This window comes from Chlorocebus sabaeus, chromosome 11 (assembly GCF_047675955.1).
Source record: "Chlorocebus sabaeus isolate Y175 chromosome 11, mChlSab1.0.hap1, whole genome shotgun sequence".
In the NCBI taxonomy this organism is placed as follows: Eukaryota; Metazoa; Chordata; class Mammalia; order Primates; family Cercopithecidae; genus Chlorocebus; species Chlorocebus sabaeus.
Genome location: NC_132914.1, coordinates 51,071,710 through 51,094,215, shown reverse-complemented (window position 1 = coordinate 51,094,215; position 22,506 = coordinate 51,071,710). Strand labels below are relative to the sequence as shown.

Below are 22,506 nucleotides of genomic sequence, written 5' to 3'. Positions count from 1 at the left end.
AAGGAAAAGGGAACAGGGAGGGAGGGGAAGGAAGGGGTGGCTGGTTAACAGGATGTGAAGCTTCTCACATCACAGTGGCCAGTACCCCCAAAAGTACACCCAGGTGGGGGTGGAAGGAAGGTGAAAATGGGGTGGGAGGAGTGGGAGAGGGGAAGAGGGGTTGAACAAAAAAAAATTAAAAAAAAAAAAAAAAAAAAGTTGGTGTTACCATCTGGTGGGCTACGCGGCCTGGGTGAAATGAGGTTGGGGGGGTCAGTCCAGGTCCCCGTGGACAGGTGGTGTCCACAGCACCAAAAATCACCAGCGCCACTGGCCCCCCGTGTGTTGGCAGTCTCGGCTGAGGCGGAAGGATTGAGTGAGCCTTGGAGACTGAACATCCCCTCTCACCTCTAGAGGTGGTCCCTCCAGGTCAGGGTTGAGGCACATGGACGGGGTGGTGTGGGGAAAGCTCGCACTGTCGCTGCCTGTGCTGTACCTGTCCTGTGGATAAATAGAGGATTTCAGTCTCCAGGGCTGTCAATCCGGCACCTTGTCACCAGCATGAAATTCACACAAAAAAAGTTGTTTATTTTTTTCCTTTTTCCTTTAAAAAGGAGCTCAGACACAATTTGAAACGAGCTGTAATCAGTGAATTAAAAAAAAAAAGTTACCTAGTGGCAGATTTCACACTGCACAATTGGGCTATTTTCAGTAAGAATGAAGGGATGGGGCAACAGAGCTGATGCCAGCTCCTGGTCAGTGTGGGATTAAATTGAACCCCTACAGAGCCCACTTTGCCACAAAGGAACAAAAGACACAGGTCCATCTGTGGACATTGTATATTTAAAAAGGCCTGTGGGAACGATCCATGACAGGGCCACTCATAGAAGAAACTGCAAGTTTTTAGACGGTGGTCCATCAACTAAATAAAGGGAAGGGAGGGAGGGAGGGAGGGTAGGGAAGCAAAGAGGTATGAAGGGGGAGGTGTGATGGGGAGGGGGAAAAAAAGGAAGTGAAGGAAGAATTTGAAGTACAGAGGATTGCTGCCACCCAGTATGGGACTCTCTATTCCGAAGGGGGAGTGGGAGAATCCAGAAGAGCAGGAACCTGGAGTTCCTGGGAAGGAAAAACTCCTAAGGCTAACCCCTTCTGGCTACACAGACTCTGGGTCTTTGCTTATCCTGCCCAACTCTAACTAGACTGAGCGCCCTTTGACCAAACCAGTTTGTACTTGTCTAAAAGTAAGGTACTAAACTGACTCCAGGTTAACACTGTGACATAACCGACCTTCCTGTGAAAACTCTCGTAACTACACAACAAACTAAATCCCTAAAAACTTGTTCATTTTTATGCCAATTCAACAGAATGTGATTGAGATGGACTCCCAAGTTTATGCTTGCCCTCTAAATGGCTCCCAGATCAAACGCAAATAAGATGGAACTAGTTAACTAAATATGCTTGTAACAGACCAACCCCAAGTGGGAAAAGGTGTTTTGAGCAATGCACTTGCTTAGGCAGCTACCAAAATCAGTCACTATTTCAACCTGAATCCCAATACAGTTGTCCCTAGGTTATCGGTAGGAGATTAGTCCTAGCATCCCCCCATAGAAACAAATATCCATGGATACTCAAGTCTTTTACATAAAATGGTATAGTACTTGCATATAACCTAAGCATATCCTCCCATATAATCATCTCTACATTACTTATAATATCTAATACAATGTAAATGCTATGTAAATATTTGTTATACTGTATTGTTTAATGACAAGACAAAGCCTGTACATATTCAGTACAGATGCAACCACCCATTTTTTTCCCTGAATACTTTTGATCTGAGGTAGGCTGAAGGTGGAACCCACAAAGGGCCGACTCTATTTTAAAACCTGACCTACCTACTCCTCAAATACAATCAGAGCATAGGACTAAATCCTCATCAATGCTTCTGTCATAATAATCTAACTTCAGAATAGTCCATGTGCCAAAGATCAAGAGTTTAGGTTGATGAGGAAGGAGCAGAGAGAGGCCATGGTGGTGCTTTGGTGTTCTTACTCTAACACGAAATGTCACAGCACCACAGTCCAACACGCTCACCCCCTTCTATTCTTGCACACTGAACTCTTACCCCAGCTGATTTCAGTTATGCCATGTGGGTTCAAACCAGTGTTTATGAGGTTAAGAGCCTAGGGGACAACACACTGGAGTTTGGGAGTGAAGGGGTAGGAGTAGGGGAGGTGAGGTGGAGGGAAGGGGAAGTTTGTAGGACACTCAAATTCAGGACCCCCAAATTTTGAGACCACCATCCAGAATCTCCTTCAGAGGTCCGATTCTTTGCTACCTTTTATTTATTTAGACCTCTAAATATCACCCCACACACATAAAACATGGATGGGGTGGGGACAGGGAGAGAAGTAGAGACAGTGAGGCAATTCAACTCTTATATTCTAACCCAACCCGCCTTAAGTAACCAAGTAAGTTACCTCTTCCGAGTGCCTACAAAACTTCCATTGCCTGCTAAAAATTAAGGCATTCAGCTTTCTCCAGTACAAAAAATAAAACTAAAAGCAGGTCAAACTATGGCCAGAGTATAGGTTTCAGCAAGCATGCAGAGTGGCTTGGTGTGATGCTGGCAAAGTTGACATTTCATATATAATCTCTGTTCATTCTAGCCCACCAATAAGAATTTTCTTACCTGACCACCTGCAAAGATGACCGGAGAGCTGGACGGCTTGGGCCGGTACGGGATGGTCACGCCCTTCGGGGGGGACTGGGAGAGAGTCAGAGGGGAAAAAAACAAAAAGAGATAAGGTTTCAAAGCTGCTTCAGCTGTGTGGCTTTAGCTCACACAGGTCAGTTAAATTAAAAACTATTTCCATCTCTTTACCTACCAAATTGTCTCTGGCTAGATCTAATCTCAAATCATCTACTAAACGTTATCTGCCTTTAATGCAGTAAATCCAAGGACTACACAATTCAAACTAATTCTCATCAAGGGAGATGTCCATGTAATAATCTTCGGCACTATTTCCAAAATTTTAGATAAATTTAATGAACATGAAAAACTGTTGAACACATACATTTTAGTTGGTAATTTTTAGTATCTCACAATTTTTTTTGGCCTGAATAGGAAATAAAGCCAAAATTGGAAGTAAAATACTCAAGAGTTATGTCCAGAATAATACAGACACTATCTATAAATAGTGCAAAGGCCCAATCAAGGTTTTTCTAATCTCTACTTGAAAATTCCAGTTTCCAGGCCGGGTGTGTCGGCTCATGCTAGTAATCCCAGTACTCTGGAAGGCTGAGGTGGGTGGATGGCTTGAGCTCAGGAGTTCAAGACCAGCCTGGGCAACATGACAAAATCCCATCTCTACAAAAAATTTAAAAAATTAGCCAGGTGTGGTGGCGCATGCCTGTAGACCAAGCTACTGGGGAGACAGGTGAGAGAATCGCTTAAGCCTGGTTGGCAGAGTTTACAGTGAGCCAATATCGCGCCACTGCACTCCAGCCTGGGTGACAGTGAACCCATCTCTCTCACACACACACACACACACACACACACACACGCACACACACGCACACACACAATAAAAAAAGAAAGAAAAAATTCCAGTTTCATTTCTCACCAATGAAACCAACTCCGTATCACAAATCTGAAAAGGTTTAATTTTCCTGAATTTTGCTAGTCTTTTAATAGAATAATAGTATATAATGAGGACCTCATTAGTCATTCGGAAACATCATCATACATACGTTTTTCTACTCTTTATAACACTTAGAATACCCTCCTACAAAGTGACAAGTTGTTAAAGAACATGTCTAATTTCCATGTAACCAAAATACAGCAATTCAAAATGTAATAACTCAGCTACTCAGGAACCCAAATACATCTGTGGCCCCCTCAGTCCATGCAGTGCATCTTCCCCCTCTGACTCTGGTACACAACTGCTGTGAACCAAAGATCACTGCTGCTTAGCAGTTTCTATTTTTGCTCACAGACCATAAGAAAAGTCAAAGCTAGGGGAAGGAAAATATGAACTCAGGGAACCTTTTACCCCCACCCCCACTGGAAGCCTTAACAGCTTCACTTAATTCTAGTCTTACTAAATATAGATCAGTCCCTCTGTCCCCAGAATGGCCCTCCCCCCATTCTCAGCATGAGCCTGAGGGCTTACCTCCAACATGACCACGCAGATCTGTTTGACACACTCAATGATGGATTGCGGAATGCCAGCAATAGTGATGGCCCGCTCAGTTGAGTTGGGTAGCATATCCCCTGCCACCTGGACCTGAGCCCCTGTACTCTTTGGAGTAAAAAGAAATTCAAAATCAGAGAAAAACAGCTCATGCTTTTCCAATTCCTCCCAACAGCAATTTCAGAGTCTAAAACTCTAATGGATATTTATCCATTTCCAATCTTCCCTTTTAGTTCTTTGTCCCACTCTTCCCTTATTCCACATAGAACTGTTTAACGAATTAGAGTTAAAAATAAATTAGCCACTGAAAGACAAGAATAAGCCTCAATAACAGCCTAAATTTAACCTACTCTCAAGCAAAAGGTCCTTCTAAATAGTTTCCTCTCAACTAATGATAGTTCCTCTGGGCAAAGCAAAAGCCCCACCAAGTATCACCCACCTTTCATTATCTTACTGAATAAATATTTACATCAAGGCCATTCATGTGCCAGGTACCAGGACAAGTGCTTGGAATACAGCAATTAGCAAAATGAAGATCTCTGTTGTCATGCCATGTACAATACACTCCCAAAAACTCAAGCAGCCATTCGAGTTTCATTCCAACACATTCAGTAACATCCAAATACAATTAAAATCTTCCACAATTCAATGTAACTTCCACAGTTAAACAGGAAGTAGGGGCCATGCAAGGTGGCTCACACCTGTAATCCGAGCACTTTGGGAGACCAAGGCAGTCAAATCAATGAGGCTCAGGAGTTGGAGACCAGCCTGAGCAAAACAGTGAGACCTGTCTCCAAAAAAAATAAAAATAAAAAAATAAAAAAAATTTGCCGGGCATTGTGGAGTGCGCCTATGGTCACAGCTACTCAGGAAGCTTGAGGTAGGAGGGTCACATGAGCCTAGGAAGTCGAGGCTGCAGTAAGCCATGATCATGATTATGCCCTGCACTTCAGCCTGTGTGACAGTGAGACCCTGGTCTCAAAAAAAAAAAAAAAAAAAAAAGTAGAATTACATCTATTTCCCAATACATCTTCCTATTTTTCTCCTTGCTGTTTATAAGCCTGGTCAAGAAAAATGACATTGTAGGCAAGCAGGTGTGCTGGCTCAAGCCTGTAGTATCAACACTGGGAGACTGAGGTGGGTGGATTGCTTGAGCTCAGGAGTTCGAAACCAGTCTGGGCCACATGGCAAACCACCTTTTCTACAAAAAAATACAAAAATCTGGATGTGGTGGCAGGAGCCTGCAGTCCCAGCTCCTTAGGAGGCTGAGATGGGAGGATCACCTGAGGCTGGGAAGGTCGATGTTTTCCTGCAGTGAGCCATGACTGCACCACTGCACTCCAGCCTGGGGAGACAGAGTGAGACCATGTAAAAAATAACAATAATAAAAATTAAAATTAAAAAATAGAAAAACTGTTGCTACTACTGCAAACTCATCCCTTGAGACATGAAAAAGAACTATGTAGCCTCATGGAAAAGTTGCCAAAAAAGAAAAGAAATGTTATATGTAATAGTTGGAAATTCTGATTAACTTTCTCATGTTCTGATTGACTCCACTTTATGAATTTTGCAAAATAATTATATTGCAAGATAGTTTTCAGTACAATCACATTGTAATCCTCTAGAACTGTTACTTCAACAAAAATCTTCATCTCACTGCTAACTTTTCCTAGCCATACAAAGAGTCAATTTGGAACAAATACTTAACATTTCTAAAAGTAGCACGAAAGTCACTAACCTCTCGTATTTCCTTGATCTTGCAACCACCTTTTCCAATGAGAGAGCCACACTGACTTGCAGGGACCACCAGCCTCAGGGTGACCGGGGGTCTACTGGCAGCTGTGCTATTGGTCATAGAGCTGCTTATGTCCTACAGAAAGAAAGAACACCAGGATAAGCAGATCCCTGGAAACCAATAACTGCCAGTAAAGAACCACTTACCCTTGATCTCGTAAGGACATGTGAGGTCATAACCTACCGTAGACAAAAGTTCCAATACCATGCCCCTCTCAAGCTATTTCTGATGTACCGATAAAAGCTCTTGAAAAAATTCTTCAGAATTAGCCATAAATATATTTTCCTTCACCCTGAAGGAATGTACTTGGTAGGGATAAAAGTGATAATCTATTTTGCGGTTACACTGGCCAGGCAATGGGGAAAAAAGGTGATGTCAAAATTAAATCAAATACTGCCAGGCACGGTAGTTCATGCTTGTGATCCCAGCACTTTGAGAAGCTGAAGCAGGTGGATCATTTCAGGTCAGTGAGTTCAAGACCAGCCTGGCCAACAGCGAGACCCCATCTCTACTAAAAATACAAAAATTAGCCGAGCATGGTGGCTGGCACCTGTAATCCCAGCTACTCAGGAGGCTGACACAGGAGAATCACTTGAACCCAGGAGGCAAAGTTGCAGTGAGCCAAGATTGTGCCACTGCACTCTAGCCTAGGCAACAGAGTGAGAATATCTCAAAGAAAAAAAAAAAAAATTAAATCAAATCAAATATTAAGAAAAAATATAAAACAGGCCGGGCACAGTGGCTCACACTGGTAATCCCAGCACTTTGGAAGGCCAAGGTGGGCGGATCACCTGAGGTCAGCAGTTCAAGACCAGCCTGGCCAACATGGTGAATGCCCGTCTCTACAAAAATACAAAAACTAGCTGGGTGTGGTGGCATGCACCTGTAGTCCAGGCTACTCAGGAGACTGAGGCAGGAGAATTGAATTCAGGAGGAAGAGGCTGCTGTGAGCTGAGAATACACCACTGCACTCCAGACTGGGCAACAGAATCAGACTCCATCTCAAAACAAAACAAAACAAAAAACAAAAAAGGTAGATATAAAACAATACAACCCTACTTACACCAACTCTACCCTGTTAGAAAACTAAAAACAGGCAGGGCACAGTGGGGTTCAAGCCTGTAATCCCAGCACTTCGGGAAGTCAAGGCAGGTGGATTACCTGAGGTCAGGAGTCTGAGACCAGCCTGGCCAACACGGTGAAGCCCCATCTCTACTAAAAATACAAAAATTAGCTGGGCGTAGTGGTGAGCGCCTGTAATCCCAGCTACTTGGGAGGCTGAGGCAGGAGAATTGCTTGAACCCAGGAGTCGGAGGTTGCAATGAGCCGGGAACACGCCATTGCACTCCAGCCTGGGTGACGAGGAAACTCCATTTCAACAAAACAAACAAACCCGTAGATTTGACTGTATCAGTTCAAAGCCTATACTCTTTCCCATAAACACATGCTGCATCCAAAAAGTCATGGTTTTAATCTAGTTAAATTTAGCCTTCTGAAGATTAAGTGGTTTAAATATCACTTACTAGCCTAATCTCTAGGCTGATAACTAGAGACCTGGAAACTGCTTAAGCAGTTAAGACCTCTAAAGACAAGGACATGTTTATTCCTTGGTTAAGAAATAAACAGTTCATATTCTAGCTTACAATTTTTTTTTTTTTTTTAAATAAAATAAAGGCCTGGCCTGGTGGCTAGTGCCTGTAATCCCAGCACTTTGGGAGGCTGAGACAGGAGGATTGCTTGAGCCCAGGAGTTCAAGATGAGCCTGGGCAACACAGGAGACTCAGTCTCTACAAAACCCACGAAAACTAGCCAGACATGGTGGTTTGTGCCTGTGGTCCCAGCTACTGGGGAGGCTTATGTGGGATGACTACTTCAGTACAGGAAATTGAGGCTGCAATGAGCCAAGGTAACACAACTGTACTTCAGCCTGGGTAACAGAGCAAGACCCTGTCTCAAAAAACAAAACAAAAAAAATAGTTCATGCTGGGCATGGTGGCTCACCTCTGTAATCCCAACACTTTGGGAGGCGAGACAGGAGGACCACTTGAGGCCAGGAGTTTGAGACCAGCCTGGGAAACATAACAAGCCCCCATCTCTACAAGAAAAGGTTTTTAAAAAGTTATCCAGGCAGGGTGGCATGCACCTGTAGGCCCAGTTACTCAGGAACCTAAGGCAGAAGGATCACTTGAGCCTGGGAGGATGCAGTGAGCTACAGGTATACCACTGCACTCTAGCCTGGGTGACAAGAGCACAACTCTGCCTAAAAAGAAAAAAAAAAAATTAAATACTATGACGTATAAAAAAGAACTAGTTCAAATTAATTCTTGAACTTGAACAAGAATAAAACGTGTTTTTTAAACCATGAGTTCTGGACTTCTAGAACTTCTAGTTCTGGACCCTGGGGGTCAAAAGATAACATTTCTAATCTTGGCAAGGATAAGATGTCAGGCACCATTTAAGTACCAACCACCAAGGAAGCAGCACTCCTCTGCCTATCAATTGCACAATTAGCTGCATTACTGCAGAAGGGGGAGAGAGAGGGACTGATACAAGACCCAGGACAATAGCTCAGCCTCTGAAGGTTGGCGGGGTAAAAACTTCCTCTTGATAAAACCTCTGCTGTTATTTTTTTTTTTTGAGACAGAGTCTCGCTCTGTCGCCCAGGCTGGAGTGCAGTGGCGCGATCTCGGCTCACTGCAAGCTCTGCCTCCCGGGTTCCCGCCATTCTCCTGCCTCAGCCTCCCAAGTAGCTGGGACTACAGGCGCCTGCCGCCACGCCCGGCTAGTTTTTTGCATTTTTAGTAGAGACGGGGTTTCACCATGTTAGCCAGGATGGTCTTGATCTCCTGACCTCGTGATCCGCCCGCCTCGGCCTCCCAAAGTGCTGGGATTACAGGCGTGAGCCACCGCGCCCCGCGCTGCTGTTGAGTATTTCAATTCTGACAACCTAGGTCTCTTCCCAACAAGTGTAATTTTGACACAGTGTTAGCAGATTTGACTTTTTAACCTAAGAGCAACTTTTTGATACAATGTTAACAGATTGACTTTTTAACCTAAGAGCATCAGGATTGCAAGATTGTTTGTGTTTATAACATCAGGTAAACCTTATCAGTTGGGTATATACTCATGCCTTTTACCAAAGCAATGGCATACTTTCAACAGATGCTTTTCATGCAAATTATTTACGTTAAGTCCGTGGCAAAACTCAAACTGTTTTGATGATTCAAGTGACTTTTTTTTTTTGAGATGGAGTCTTGCTCTGTTGCCCAGACTGGAGTGCAGTGGTGCAATCTCAGCTCACCACAACCTCCACCTCCTGGGTTCAAGCGTTTCTCCTATCTCAGCCTCCCGAGTAGCTGGGATTTCAGGCGCACGCCACCATGCCTGGCTAATTTTTGTATTTTCAGTAGAGACAAGGTTCCACTATGTTGGTCTCTTAACTCCTGACCTCGTGATGTGCTCGCCTCAGCCTCCCAAAAGTGCTGGGATTACAGGCACGAGCCACCGCGCCCAGCCTCAAGTGACTCTTTTTTACCTACAAATGGTTGAATTTTGTGGCAGGCTACAGGAAGCTAAGGACCCATTTACGGAGTCTCATGGTCCAGTTTGTCCTAAAATTTAAAAAGCTCTTAGAAAATCAACAAGCTCTCTGGAAGCACTTAAAAACGAAGAATGAGGGAGTGGGAGACAACAAACCTCTTCCAGTTTGTCAATGATCATAGCAAAGGCTTTGAAGATGGCATTAGTGGGTCCAGCCAAAGTGATAATTCTCTCAGGACAATTCCCTTCTGAGATGTTGATACGTGCACCACTCTAGATAGGAAACAAGAGCCAATAAAAGTTAAAGAGACAATAAGATCTGAGTATGTACAGGATCTACAGTCCCTTGTAAAAGGGACAAGGAACTGCCAATGTACACGATCCTGATGCAACGCAAAGTCAGCATCATTCCAAACACTGCTGCTCCATGTCTATCTTCAAATATAGCCTAGAGCAGCTGCCTTAAGTCTTGAACGAATTCTATGACTTGTCAAAACCACACTTCCCGAATAGGGGAAAAAAAAAAATACACTTCCCAGATTGTCATTACAAATAACCAGGCTGGAAAAAAATACGTATTTCCCTTATTGAGACTTTCCTCCCTAATTTCTGAAAAAGAATTTTCACTTGTTTTAAAGGTTTTGTTACTTCCCAAAGTTAACAATCTCAAAGTCTTTCATAACTTACCTCCTCGCGCATCTTCTTAACTGATTCTCCTTTCTGTAAAGGAAAAGTCAAGCATGAGCTCCAACGGCTATTTCAACCCAGAACAACTAAATGGTAATTAAAGTTGAAATGAAATTATCTTACCTTTCCGATGATACTGCCAACTTCCTGCAATGCAGAAAACTAACATCAGTAAGAGGAAATCCTAAAGTATTTTTTAAAAATATATTTTATTTTTCCTTTCTCTACATGTTCTAATGAAGTATTCACCACGAAAAGGAATTTTAACTGTCCAGCTGACAGACTGCTATCTATGCTAATTATTACCCCCAAAGGAATGAAAAGATTTGAAGATTTATTGGAGGGAGAGGACTTACTATAAGCAATCTCCATGAGAAAAACCTTACCATCCAGGTATGAGACAGTTTTTGGCTCCAGCCTCTAATTAAGCCTTTCCTGCTCAGTGGAGCTTCCTAGTCAAGTCTGTCCATTTTCCCACTACACTCACATCTACTCCATTAGGGAAATGTGCTAAAGCCAGATGCCCCACAGTGCTAATCTGATGAGCTCCAAGATGCATGTCTGTTCTTCCTGGCCCCTCCCCTAGCAGTTACTATGACCCAATTTCCCAAGCTGGAGCATACCTTTCCATGCATAAGTAGCCGGATGGTGAGAGTGACATTTAATCCACCTTCAATCACACCGGTGTCCATGTCGAGCAGTGTTCTGGGGAGCTGGACTTTTGAGTGGTCAAGTCTTTGGTCACTGGTAGGGAGTGAAAGCCAAAAACTAAAATGCAAACATGACCAAAATCAGAGGAGAAAAACAACAGGATTATTATTTCCCAAATTATTTTCACTTTATCAATATTTTCTACTTTACATTTTTCCTTAAATGACAGTATGTCAGACTTATATACACACCAAGCACAACTGCATGACAAAATATACAGTTCAGGTTCTGTTACAGAGTATAGAAGGCAATTTTCCAGTTCCTCTCATTAATGATAGGGTTTCCGCTGACTCTCGGGATGAAGAAGGTTCCTTCAATTGGCAATGGTTCTAAGGGAACTGCTGAACGTGCACCACTTGTCCTTCAGCAGAAAAAGCTTCAAAGAATTCAGAAACACCTGGAAATCATGAGCAAACTTCCAACTAACTACAGTGAGGGCAAATGACCTTTTGTCTCCCTGCTGGGGAGCAGTTTAAGTTGAAAACTAGAGCGAACACATGTAAATTTTCTTCGTAGTAGCAATTTCTAGATAACGAAATTGAGATATATCCCACATTATAAATTTCAAATGCTGATGGCTAACACCAAATGATTTCTAAAAGATTTAGATCAACATCCTCACTGAAAAGACATTATCTGAGATGACTTTCATGCAGGCTGGGGTTCCATATTCCCCTTTAGAAAATGACTCAATACATTAAGTACACTTGAGTCCTTTTCTCCTATTCCTCCTTCCAACTCGTTACTCAGATTTGAGATGTCTTCCTTGCTTTTTTGTCTACCATCCAGTTTTTATTTCAAGTCTGTTAAATCTTCAGTTTCCTTCCAAACAAAACAATCAAAATAAAACTGGCATTGCTAAAATTTTATTTTTGTTTTTAGGAACAACAGCAGTGTACCTTTCCTATACAGGATGGCCCTTTTCCCACCTATGAAACAATTCCTAATATTGTTCCTAACATTTCTGCTTTAGAATAACTAGTTACGTGTAGAAAGAAAATTTGGTTTTGGGTATGCCTTTGCCTTCAATACCTCCTTTAGCACCTAATCGTGACAGCTTTAAAAAGGACGTCTCCCAAGTTGTAGAATGTCCCCAATGACATTTTAAGTATCCATCCTTTTAAAACTCAACATGTCATCTCTCTCCTCCCACAGCTAGATTCCCTCCTTCACAAAACCAGCCACTGTGTTAACTTTCCTCTAACACAAAGCCCATACCCTAAATATCTTAGGTGCTTAAGTGGCTGTCACACCATTCTGTATATGGCAAACTGTCCTCTGGCTACTCCAAGAATGTAAGTGATTATATAAGTGCATCCCCAAAGCACATCATTTCCCCTTTTTCAGAATACAATTAATTGCTGGCAAAATCCCAGAATTCAATACTTTTCACTCAAGGAAAAATAATGCTTGGTGGGGGAAGAAGCGTTAGGTCTGTAAGAATGACTTTCTTTTTTTAATAAGGCATGGTAAAAATCTGGCAGTTTAATTCCTTATCCCCTTGCAGATGTAATAAGAAGCCCTTTACAAATATCACAATAACGCAACTTCGAAAAGGCAAAAAAACAAAAACAAAAACAAAAACCAAGGAAACCTATTTGAAGCCATTTCTCGAGGTAAAGTACAAAGATGCATTTTTAACTCCAAACCATCTAAACAACTCAAGAAATCTGTCAAATTTCCCTCCTGACTAGGTCAAGACAAATGTACCCCATTCCAGCAATCCAGCTGCTAATACTGCTGTCCAATACCCCTTCCATAAATAGCTCGGTCTGGGTTTACACCGGCAGGCATTTTGTAATTTAAAAATTCGTTACCCGGAGAAACGTCCTGATTAACTCGGCAACTGGGAGCCCGTCTACCCTTTCTTTAACTCCGCAGCCCACTCTCCCCTCGGTCATTCAAGCATTTTCCACTTAAGAAAAAAAGCCCCCCCTTCCCTCGACTAGAAGAGGGGGGAAAAATAAACGGTTCGGTCGGGGGGGGGCGCTGCGATACAGGGGGAGGGGCCGGACTAGTAGCGCCTCCTCGTGTGGCTGCGCCAGCGCCTGACCCCCGCGGGGAGCCGCGCTCACCCGCCCGACCAGCAAGCCGGCCATCGCCTCCCCCAACCCCCCACAACCAACAAATCCACCGCCGCCCCCCCTACCGCGCGCGCGCCCTCCCTGACTCCTGCGCAGCCGCCACCGGGAAAAGGCGGGGGGAGGGGGGGAATAGGCCTTGCGCGAGGCCTACTAGGCCGCGCCAGAGCCACGGCCTCGCGTGAATGACCGGCCAGGCACAGTGAGGTGGTAAGCGCTCACGCGGGACTACGCGAGACCGGGGCTCGTTACTAGGACCCGAGCCGGCTAAGAAAGAAGATGAAAGTGGAAATGGTAGCCATAGTTGGGGGCGCAGGGGAAATTTTTAGGCTTACCTGCAGGCGCGAGGCGACTGAGGGGAAAAGGGGAGCGGGCGGGAAGGGGAAGGGCGGGAGGCCGGGGGCGGAACAATAGGGGCGGGCGGGAAGGCGAGGGGGGCCCCGCGGGCGGGCGGAGGAGGAAGGGGGGGGTGGAGGAGGAGGAGGAGGAAGGGGGAAAGAGACCCCGGGGCGGGTGGAGGGCGGCGGAGGGCGGGCGGGCGGGCGGAGGGCGGGCGGGCGGGAGAGGGCGCAGGCTGCGGCTGCTCCGGCTGCTGCCTCTGCTGGTCTGGGAGGGGGACGGGGCGGAGCGGCCTGCTTTCAACCCCGCGCACCCTTCGACCCCGGAAGCGCTAACCGCCCCGGGGGCCGGCGAGGCGATTGCGTCGTCCAAACCTTCCCCACGCAATGCAGACGGCCTCCCAAAAGCCTAGAGTGGCTCCTTGGACAGCGTAAGCACCAGCGAGACAACGGCTGCTAGCAAGCGGCGAACTGCGATAGAGAGGAAGCGTGGGGGCGGGAAGGAAACCAGTGGCCCCTAGTGGACTGACTGGAAAGTTCAGGCGTTAGTGCGGAGACGGAGCAGTCGCCATGGATCAAGAAGTGGAGTAGAGAAAAGGATGGGTGGAAAGAGAATAAGAAAGGATGAAGAAATCCTAGTAATCTACAGGGATACTCAAAAAAGAAAAGGAAAGAAAACTACCTTTCCACGTTTGAGGTGACCATTGTATCAACTCCTTACTCCTAAAAGGAAAGAATTAAGCATTTAACTTTCCTTTTAGGAAGAACTGTGTGTAGTTTATCTGTAACTGATAAGGGAAAGCTCTTTTTTAAAGAGTTCCATGAATAAATGTAGAAGGAATGAAAGAAATAGAAGGAATGGGAGTTGAAAAGTCACGATTCTGCAACCCAGAATGAAATAATTGATTCAGGCAAGTGTATCAATCATCAAAATTTTGAGAAAGGTTGTTAGGGAACAGGATATTATCATGACACCAAGTATCACCACACAAATTTGCAAATATTTTTCTTTTTTTTTTTAAGTAACTTCAAATGGGCCAGGGGTAGTGGTTGGGAGGCTGAGGCAGGCAGATCGCTTGAGCTCAGGAGTTTAAGATACCATCTCTACTAAAAATACAAAAATTCGCTGCTGTGGTGGCACACACCTGTGGTCCTAGCTATTTGGGAGGCTGAGGTGGAAGGATTACTTAAGCCCTGCTGGTCTGGGCTACAGTGAGCCATGATGATGGCCACTGCACTGCAGCCTGTCTCAAAAATAACAATTTTTTTTTTTTTTGAGACGGAGTTTCGCTCTTGTTGCCCAGGCTGGAGTCCAATGGCATAATCTTGGCTCACTGCAACCTCTACCTCCTGGGTTCAAGCGATTCTCCTGCCTCAGCCTACCGAGTAGCAAAAATAACAAAATTTTAAAAAGCAACTTCAAATGGAGAGATCTAGCAGTTACCACCTTACCCAAGTACATAAATGACCAAACTGCATCACTCATAGTAGGACAACTTTGACACCGTGTGGTCCTTGGAAAAATGCAACAAGAAGTACACCACATCATCTATTAAATATTCTTGCCAAAAGTGCTTAATCTAATCAAGCCATTAGATCTGATTTGCAATTTATAGGAAATTTGATACAACCCAAGGAGATATTTTGCAAATCCAGAACATTCCACAAGACAGCTAGCCAGTCTTGTCAAAAAAGCAATAGAATACAAAAAAAGAAAAAAATTGGCCGGTGCAGTGACTCACACCTGTAATCCTAGCAATTTGGGAGGCCGAGGCACATGGATCACTTGAGGTCAGGAGTTCAAGATCAGCCCGACCAACATCTCTACTAAAAATGCAAAATTGGCCAGGTGTGGTGGCGCATGCCTGTAATCCCAGCTACTCTGGAGGCTGAGGCAGAAAAATCACTTGAACCCAGGAGGCAGAGTTTATAGTAAGCAAAGATGGTGCCATTGCACTCCAGCCTGGGCAACAAGAGCGAAACTCTGTCTCAAAAAAAAAAAAGATTTAGTTGAACATGGTAGTATGCATCTGTATAGTCCCAGCTACTCAAGAGGCTAAGGTGAGAGGATCACTTGAGTCCAGGAATTTAAGATGGCACCACTGTACTCTAGTCTGGGTGACAGAGCAAGACCCATCTCTTAATTAGTAAATAAATGAAACAAAAGCAGGAATTTAAAAATGCTTAAGGCAATAACAACCAAATATAATATGTGGCTCTTGCTTGGATCCCGGGTTTTTTTCTTTTTTTTTTTTTGAGATGGAGTCTCGCTTTGTTGCCCAGGCTAGAATACAGTGGCACAGTCTCAGCTCACTGCTACCTCCGCCTTCCGAGTTCAAGTGATTCTCCTGCCTCAGCCTCCTGAGTAGCTGGGATTACAGGCACCTGCCACCAAGCCCGGCTAATTTTTTGTATTTTTAGTAGAGACAGGGTTTCACCATGTTGGCCAGGTTGGTCTCAAACTCCTGACCTCGTGATCCGCCTGCCTCAGCCTCCCAAAGTGCTGGGATTACAGGCGTGAGCCACTGTGCCCCGCCTGGATCCTGGTTTAAAAAAAAAAAAAGTTGCTGCATAAGACATTTAAGGAACAACTGAGATAATTCAAACATTAGCTGGGAGCAGTGGCTCACACCTATAATCCCAGCACTTTGGGAGGCCGAGGTAGGTGGATCACAAGGTCAGGAAATCAAGACCATCCTGGCCAACATGGTGAAACCCTGTCTCTACTAAAAATACAAAAATTAGCCGGGCATGGTGACATGCACCTGTAGTCTCAGCTACTCAGGAGACTGAGGCGGGAGAATGGCTTGAACCTGGGAGGCAGAGGTTGCAGTGAGCCGAGATCTAGCCACTGCACTCCAGCCTGGTGACAGAGTGAGAGTCCGTCTCAAAGAAAGAAAAGAAAATTCAAACATTATCTGAATGATAATATTAGGAAGTATTTTTTAATTTTCTTTTTTTTTTTTTTTTTTTGAGACAGAGTCTGCCTCTGTCGCCCAGGCTGGAGTGCAGTGGCCGGATCTCAGCTCACTGCAAGCTCCGCCTCCCAGGTTCACGCCATGCTCCTGCCTTGGCCTCCCGAGTAGCTGGGACTACAGGCACTCGCCACCTCGCCCAGCTAGTTTTTTGTATTTTTTTAGTAGAGACGGGGTTTCACTGTGTTAGCCAGAATGGTCTCGATCTCCTGACCTCGTGATCCACCTGTCTCGGCCTCCCAAAGTGCTGGGATTACAGGCTTGAGCCACCGCGCCCGGCCGTATTTTTAATTTTCTTAAGTGTAATAATGGAACCATGGTTATGTAAAGAAATGGTTTTTAGGATGTACATGATGAAATATTTAAGGGTAGCCACACGCGGTGGCTCACACCTGTAATCCCAGCATGTTGGAGGCCGAGGCAGGTGGATCACAAGGTCAAGAGACTGAGATCATCCTGGCCAACATGGTGAAACCCCATCTCTACCAAAAATACAAAACTTAGCTGGGAGCGGCAGCAGGTGCCTGTAATCCCAGCTACTTGGGAGGCTGAGACAGGAGAACTGCTTGAACCTGGGAAGGCGGAGGTTGCAGTGAGCTGAGATTGCGCCACTGCACTCCAGCCTGGCAACAGAGCGAAACTCCATCTCAAAAATAAATAAATAAATAAATAAGTTAGCCAGGTATGGTGGTGCACACCTGTGGTCTCAGCTACTAGGTATGCTGAGGTGGGAGGATTGCTTGAACCTGAGAGGTCGAGGCTGCAGTGAGCTGTGAGTGTGCTACTACACTCCAGCCTGGGCAACAAAGCAAGACCTTATCTCAAAGAAATAATAAAAAACAAACAAACAAACAAACAAAAAACAGAGGGATGGCCGAGCATGGTGGCGCATGCCTGTAATCCCGCACTTTTGGGGGCAGAGCAAGGTAGGAGGATCACTTGAAGCCAGGAGTTCGAGAGCAGCCTAGGCAACATAGTGAGACCCTGTCCCTACAAAAAATTAAAAATTAGCCATGTATGGTGGTACACACCTGTAGTACTAACTATTTGGGAGGCTGAGGTGAGAGGAGCACTTGAACCAGGGAGATCAAGGCTGCAGTGAGCCTTGAACATGCTGCTGCATGCTAGCCCCTTGACTCTCAGTCACATTTTATTGGGCAGCCCCAAACTGATGGAGGCATCTAAAGAGAGGTAGCTTCCTGAAGTGGAAAATTAGGCTTGAGGACTAAAATGCCTTTCCTCCCACCCCCTAAATTGTATTAGGAACAATGTGAAATAGAAAGAAAGGGCCAGGCATGGTGGCTCACTCCTGTAATCTCAACACTTTGGGAGACCGAGGCAGATGGATTGAGGTCAGGAGTTCAAGACCAGCTTGGCCAACATGGTGAAACGCCATCTCTACTAAAAATACAAAAATTAGCTGGGCATGGTGGCACTTGCCTGTAGTCCCAGCTACTTGGGAGGTTGAGGCAGGAGAATCACTTCAACCCTGGAGGCAGAGGTTTCAGTAAGCCGAGATCGTGCCCCACTGCACTCAAGCCTGGGTGACAGAGTGAGACTCCGTCTCAAAAAAAAAAAAAAGAAAGAAAAAGATGGCCAGGCAAGGTGGCTCATTCCTGTAATCCCAGCACTTCCAGAGGCCAAGGCAGGAGGGCTGCTTGAGGCCAGCCAAGAGTTGTAGAGACCAGCAAGAATCTCATCTCTACAAAAAAATTTTTAAACATTAGCCAGTGCCACCTCTAGCAACTCAGGAGGCTGAGGCAAGAGCATCGCTTGAGCAGCCTACTGCACTCCAGCCTCAGCAACAGCAACAGTGAGACCCTGTCTCTGAAAAAAGAAGAAAAAGAAGTCTGTCATCTGGTAAGGGGCAGATCAAGTGATGAAAGGGAAGAAATGAAGTAGGAAAATGTTAAGACACCCAGGAAAAACCAAACTAAGGAGTGTACTTATGTGAAGCCCTGGCTGAAGGTCACGTTAACCTTAAGATTTCACAGTGGGGACATTCATACCTCTGAGAGCTGGGGTGAATCTATCCATGAAATCATCTCTAATGTGGGGGGGGGGCAAAACAAATATCAAATGTCCGTATTGGAACTGGCCAACAGTTGCACCCAGCTTTAAAAGAGAAAGATGAGACACCTCTGATAGCCATACCTGATAATTTTATGAATCAATAAATTCTTCCCAGAAAAGGAACCAAACTAAGTCAAGAGAGTGAATCTGCCTAGGGCCATGAAGCAATCTGATATAGGGAGTTGATTCCAAAAAGGCAGCAAACTAGATAAAAGATTCATCCCATTAACTCACAGTTCCTAAACTAAAATGTCAACTTGTATTTTTAGATCCCATGGATTTCCTATCTTTCCCATTCTCGTGTGAATGGAAATCTTGCTAGTTCCTAGTAAAAAAAAAAAAAAAAAAAAAGCCTGTAATCCCAATACTTTGGGAAACTGAGGTGAGAGGATCATTTGAGCCCAGGAGTTCAAAACCAGCCTGAACAACATAGTGAGACCTTGTCTCTACAAAAAATACAAAAAAATGGCCAGGCGCGGTGGCTCATGCCTGTAACCCCAGCACTTTGGGAGACCGAGGCAGATGCATCACCGGAGGTCAGCAGTTCATGACCAGCCTGGCCGACATGGCAAAACCCCGTCTCTACTAAAAATACAAAAATTAGCCGAGCATGGTGGCACACGACTGTAATCCCAGCTACTCAGGAGGCTGAGGCAGGAGAATGGCTTGAACCCGGGAGGCAGAGGTTGCAGTAAGACAAGATTGTTCCACTGCACTCCAGCCTGGGGGATAAACCAAGACTCTGCCTCCAAAAAAACAAACTAGCTAGGCATGGTGGTGGGACATGCCTGTGGTCCTAGTTACTCAGGAGGCTGAGGTGGGAGACTCGCTTGAGCCTGGCCAGGTTGAGGCTGCAGTGAGCTACTATATTACAGCCTGGATGACAGAGTAAGACCCTGCCTCAAAAAAAAAAAAAAGAGAATGACAGAATCCCAGAGGTTCTTGTATGAGATGCTGAAGGCATAAGACAAAAACATTTGTGAACCACCATCTTAGTAGATTTATACTGAGGCACAAAGCAGGGACACAAACACAAAGCTCTCAAGAGCCAAGGATTAATCTAATCTGGCCTACAGAAAGATAACAGAGTTGAAAAGACTATGGGAAGACCCATCTACACATAATTATTACTACTCATAGTCACAAATTTCTTCCTTCAGGAATGTGGGCCCACTCTTGCTAGAGTTGCCAGTTTGAAATCTGAATCTTTACTGAAAATGCCTGATATTTAACATAGAGAAGGCCAGGCGCGGTGGCTCAAGCCTGTAATCCCAGCACTTTGGGAGGCCGAGACAGGCAGATCACGAGGTCAGGAGATGGAGACCATCCTGGCTAACAAGGTGAAACCCCGTCTTTACTAAAAAATACAAAAAACTAGCCAGGCGAGGTGGCAGGCGCCTGTAGTCCCAGCTACTCAGGAGGCTGAGGCAGGAGAATGGCGTAAACCCGGGAGGCAGAGCTTGCAGTGAGCCGAGATCCGGTCACTGCATGCCAGCCTGGGCGACAGAGCGAGACTCCGTCTCAAAAAAACAAAAAAAAACATAGAGCGCAATCCCTCCAAAAAAAGTCTCAGACCCAGGTATAACATGGGCTCCTAATTTTTCAACTTTTGATAAAGATGTATGAACCAAACTGTTCACAACAGTAGTTAAGTATATATCAAAACTAGAAACAAATATAAAATTATAGTAATAAAAGATTGGTTGAATAAGTTGGAATGCTGGGGCCAGGCACCATAGCTCAGGCCTGAAATCCCAACACTTTCGGATGCTGAGGCAGGCGGATCACTTAAGGCTGTAGTGCAGGGGCACAATCTCGGCTTACTGTAACCTCAGCCTCCCAAGTTCAAGCAATTCTCCTGCTTCATCCTCACAAGCAGCTGGGATTACAGGCTCAAGCCACCATAACCAGCTCATTTTTTTTTAATTTTTATTTTTTGAAGAGACAGGGTCTCGCTGTGTTGCCCAGGCTGGTCTTGAACTCCTGGACTCAAGAAATCGTCCTGCCTCAGCCTCCCAAAGTGCTGGGATTACAAGTATGAGCCACTGCACCTGGTCACCATCTATTTCTCTTCACCTCACGATCTGTCCCATGCCCACCATCTCCCTCTCCCCTCCAAAAAGGAAGCGCTGATAAAGGAAAACACAGTGACTGGGGGGAAAACAATTAGAAAGCAGGGCGCGGTGGCTCACGCCCATAATCCCAGCATTTTGGGAGGCCGAGGTGGGAGGATCACCTGAGGTCGGGAGTTTGAGACCAACCTGACCAACATGGAGAAACCCCGTCTCCACTAAAAATACAAAATTAGCCAGGCGTGGTGGCGCATGCCTGTAATCCTAGCTGCTCCGGAGGCAGAGGCAGGAGAATCGCTTGAATCCAGGAGGCGAAGGTTGCGGTGAGCCAAGATCACGCCATTGCATTCCAGCCTGCGCAACAAGAGCAAAACTCTGTCTCAAAAAAAAATTAGAATGGCCCCCAAATCCAAGACACTGGAAAAGTGGGCCTTGGCTTTGGAATTTTTTTTTTTTTTTTTTTTTTTTTTTTGAGACAAGTCTTTCTCTGTCACCCAGGCTGGAGTGCAGCGGCAAGATCTTGGCTCACTGTAACCTCTGTCTTCCGGGTTCAAGTGATTCTCCTACCTCAGCCTCCCAAGTAGCTGGGATTATAAGCACCTGCCACCATGCCCAGCTGATTTTTATATTTTTAGTAGAGACGGGGTTTCACCATGTTGGCCAGACTGGTCTCGAACTCCTGACCTCAGGTGATCCGCTCACCTCGGCTTCCTAAAGTGCTAGGATTACAGGTGTGAGCCACTGCGCCCAGCCATGGATTTTCTAATAAAATTAGAAGCTAGCTGTAAAATATAAGAAGACCTTAGGCATTTATTTCATAGAACTCTTTCCAGGGAAGTTATGGATGCAGTATAGCCAACTCAAAACACTGCTTCTTCCCTGTTCCTCCTCAAGCCCTACACTCAATGCCCAAACCCATGGGTTCCACCTCAGAAACATCTGTTAAGTCTACTCCTTCCTCTAGCCCCATGTCCCCAACTACAGCCTCATTTCCTGCTTTCAGGAACTCAGGTTCAGGAGCTCCTTTCATCATACACTTTTTGCAACTTGGCACCTTTGTAAAACTACTGCTTCTGCCTGGAATCCACTGGGTTAAGAGCAGAGACTCAGAAGCCAGGCTGTCTTGAGCTCCAATTCTGACTGAACCTCTGCCTCCCGGATTCAAGCGATTCTTCTGCCTCAGCCTCCCGAGTAGCTAGGATTACAGGCATGAGCCACCACGCCTGGCTAATTTTGTATTTTTAGTAGAGATGGGGTTTCTCCATGTTGGCCAGGCTGGTCTCAAACTCCTGGCCTCGTGCTCTGCCTGCCTCGGCCTCCCAAAGTGCTGGGATTACAGGCGTGAGCCACCACGCCTGGCCCCCAGTTTCTTAAATATACTGATTTGTAGGGACACATGTAAAAAGTCTTAGCTGAGCACGGTCGCTCATGCCTGTAATCCCAGCACTTTGGGAGGCTAAGGCAGGTGGATCACCTGAGGTCAGGAGTTTGAGACCAGCCTGACTGACCAACATGTTGAAACCCTGTCCCTACTAAAAATACAAAATTAGCCGGGCATGGTGGCAGGTGCCTGTAGTCGCAGCTACTTGGGAGGCTGAGGCAGGAAAATCACTTGAACCTGGGGGGTGGAGGTTACAATTGCGCCACTGCGCTCCAGCCTGCGCAATAAGAGCGAAACTCCATCTCAAAATAAATAAATACATAAAAATAAAAAGTTTTAGGAAAAAAATTTAAAAAAAATAAGTATTATTCAATAGATTTGGGGTAAAGCCCCATATTACTCTCTCATAGCTGATGGGCAGCCAGAGTTAAAAAAACATAAGCTAAAGGCCTATATCCATTGACCCAAGGGAAGACAATAAAGATTCATGCCACTCTACCTGACCCAATTTTGAAGAGTTCTCCCACTTAAAAAACATAGGAATCACATGGTGTCTTCCTCAGTGAAGCTCTGGTTCCCTTCTATAAAATTGATACACTTTAAAGGGTCTGTGGAAGATTAGCAAAAGTTGTAGAATGTGCCATACCCAGCCAAGGTGATAGCACAGGTGAACAGAGA

At 45.2% G+C, this 22,506-nt stretch overlaps 1 protein-coding gene across 42 annotated transcripts in view; it reads right to left on the bottom strand.

Annotated features, from left to right (window-relative positions):
• Positions 1-13,576, bottom strand: part of PCBP2 (poly(rC) binding protein 2) — a 29,149-nt gene extending 15,573 nt beyond the window's left edge. For 10 of the 42 annotated variants that reach the window (XM_073020807.1, XM_073020808.1, XM_073020810.1 and 7 more), the window contains exons 1-9: positions 13,325-13,576; positions 10,821-10,965; positions 10,321-10,344; positions 10,198-10,230; positions 9,667-9,783; positions 5,914-6,045; positions 4,156-4,283; positions 2,672-2,759; positions 388-480 (exon numbers count right to left, since the gene is read on the bottom strand). In XM_073020807.1, coding sequence (XP_072876908.1) covers positions 388-480; positions 2,672-2,759; positions 4,156-4,283; positions 5,914-6,045; positions 9,667-9,783; positions 10,198-10,230; positions 10,321-10,344; positions 10,821-10,889 — 684 coding nt within the window. In that variant the 5' untranslated portion in view covers positions 10,890-10,965; positions 13,325-13,576. Of the gene's footprint in view, positions 1-387; positions 481-2,671; positions 2,760-4,154; positions 4,284-5,913; positions 6,046-9,666; positions 9,784-10,197; positions 10,231-10,320; positions 10,345-10,820; positions 10,966-13,324 lie in introns of all 42 variants that reach the window. The other 32 variants (XM_008003451.3, XM_073020815.1, XM_037997046.2 and 29 more) reach the window with 6 other exon arrangements.
• Positions 13,577-22,506: the final 8,930 nt, after the last annotated feature.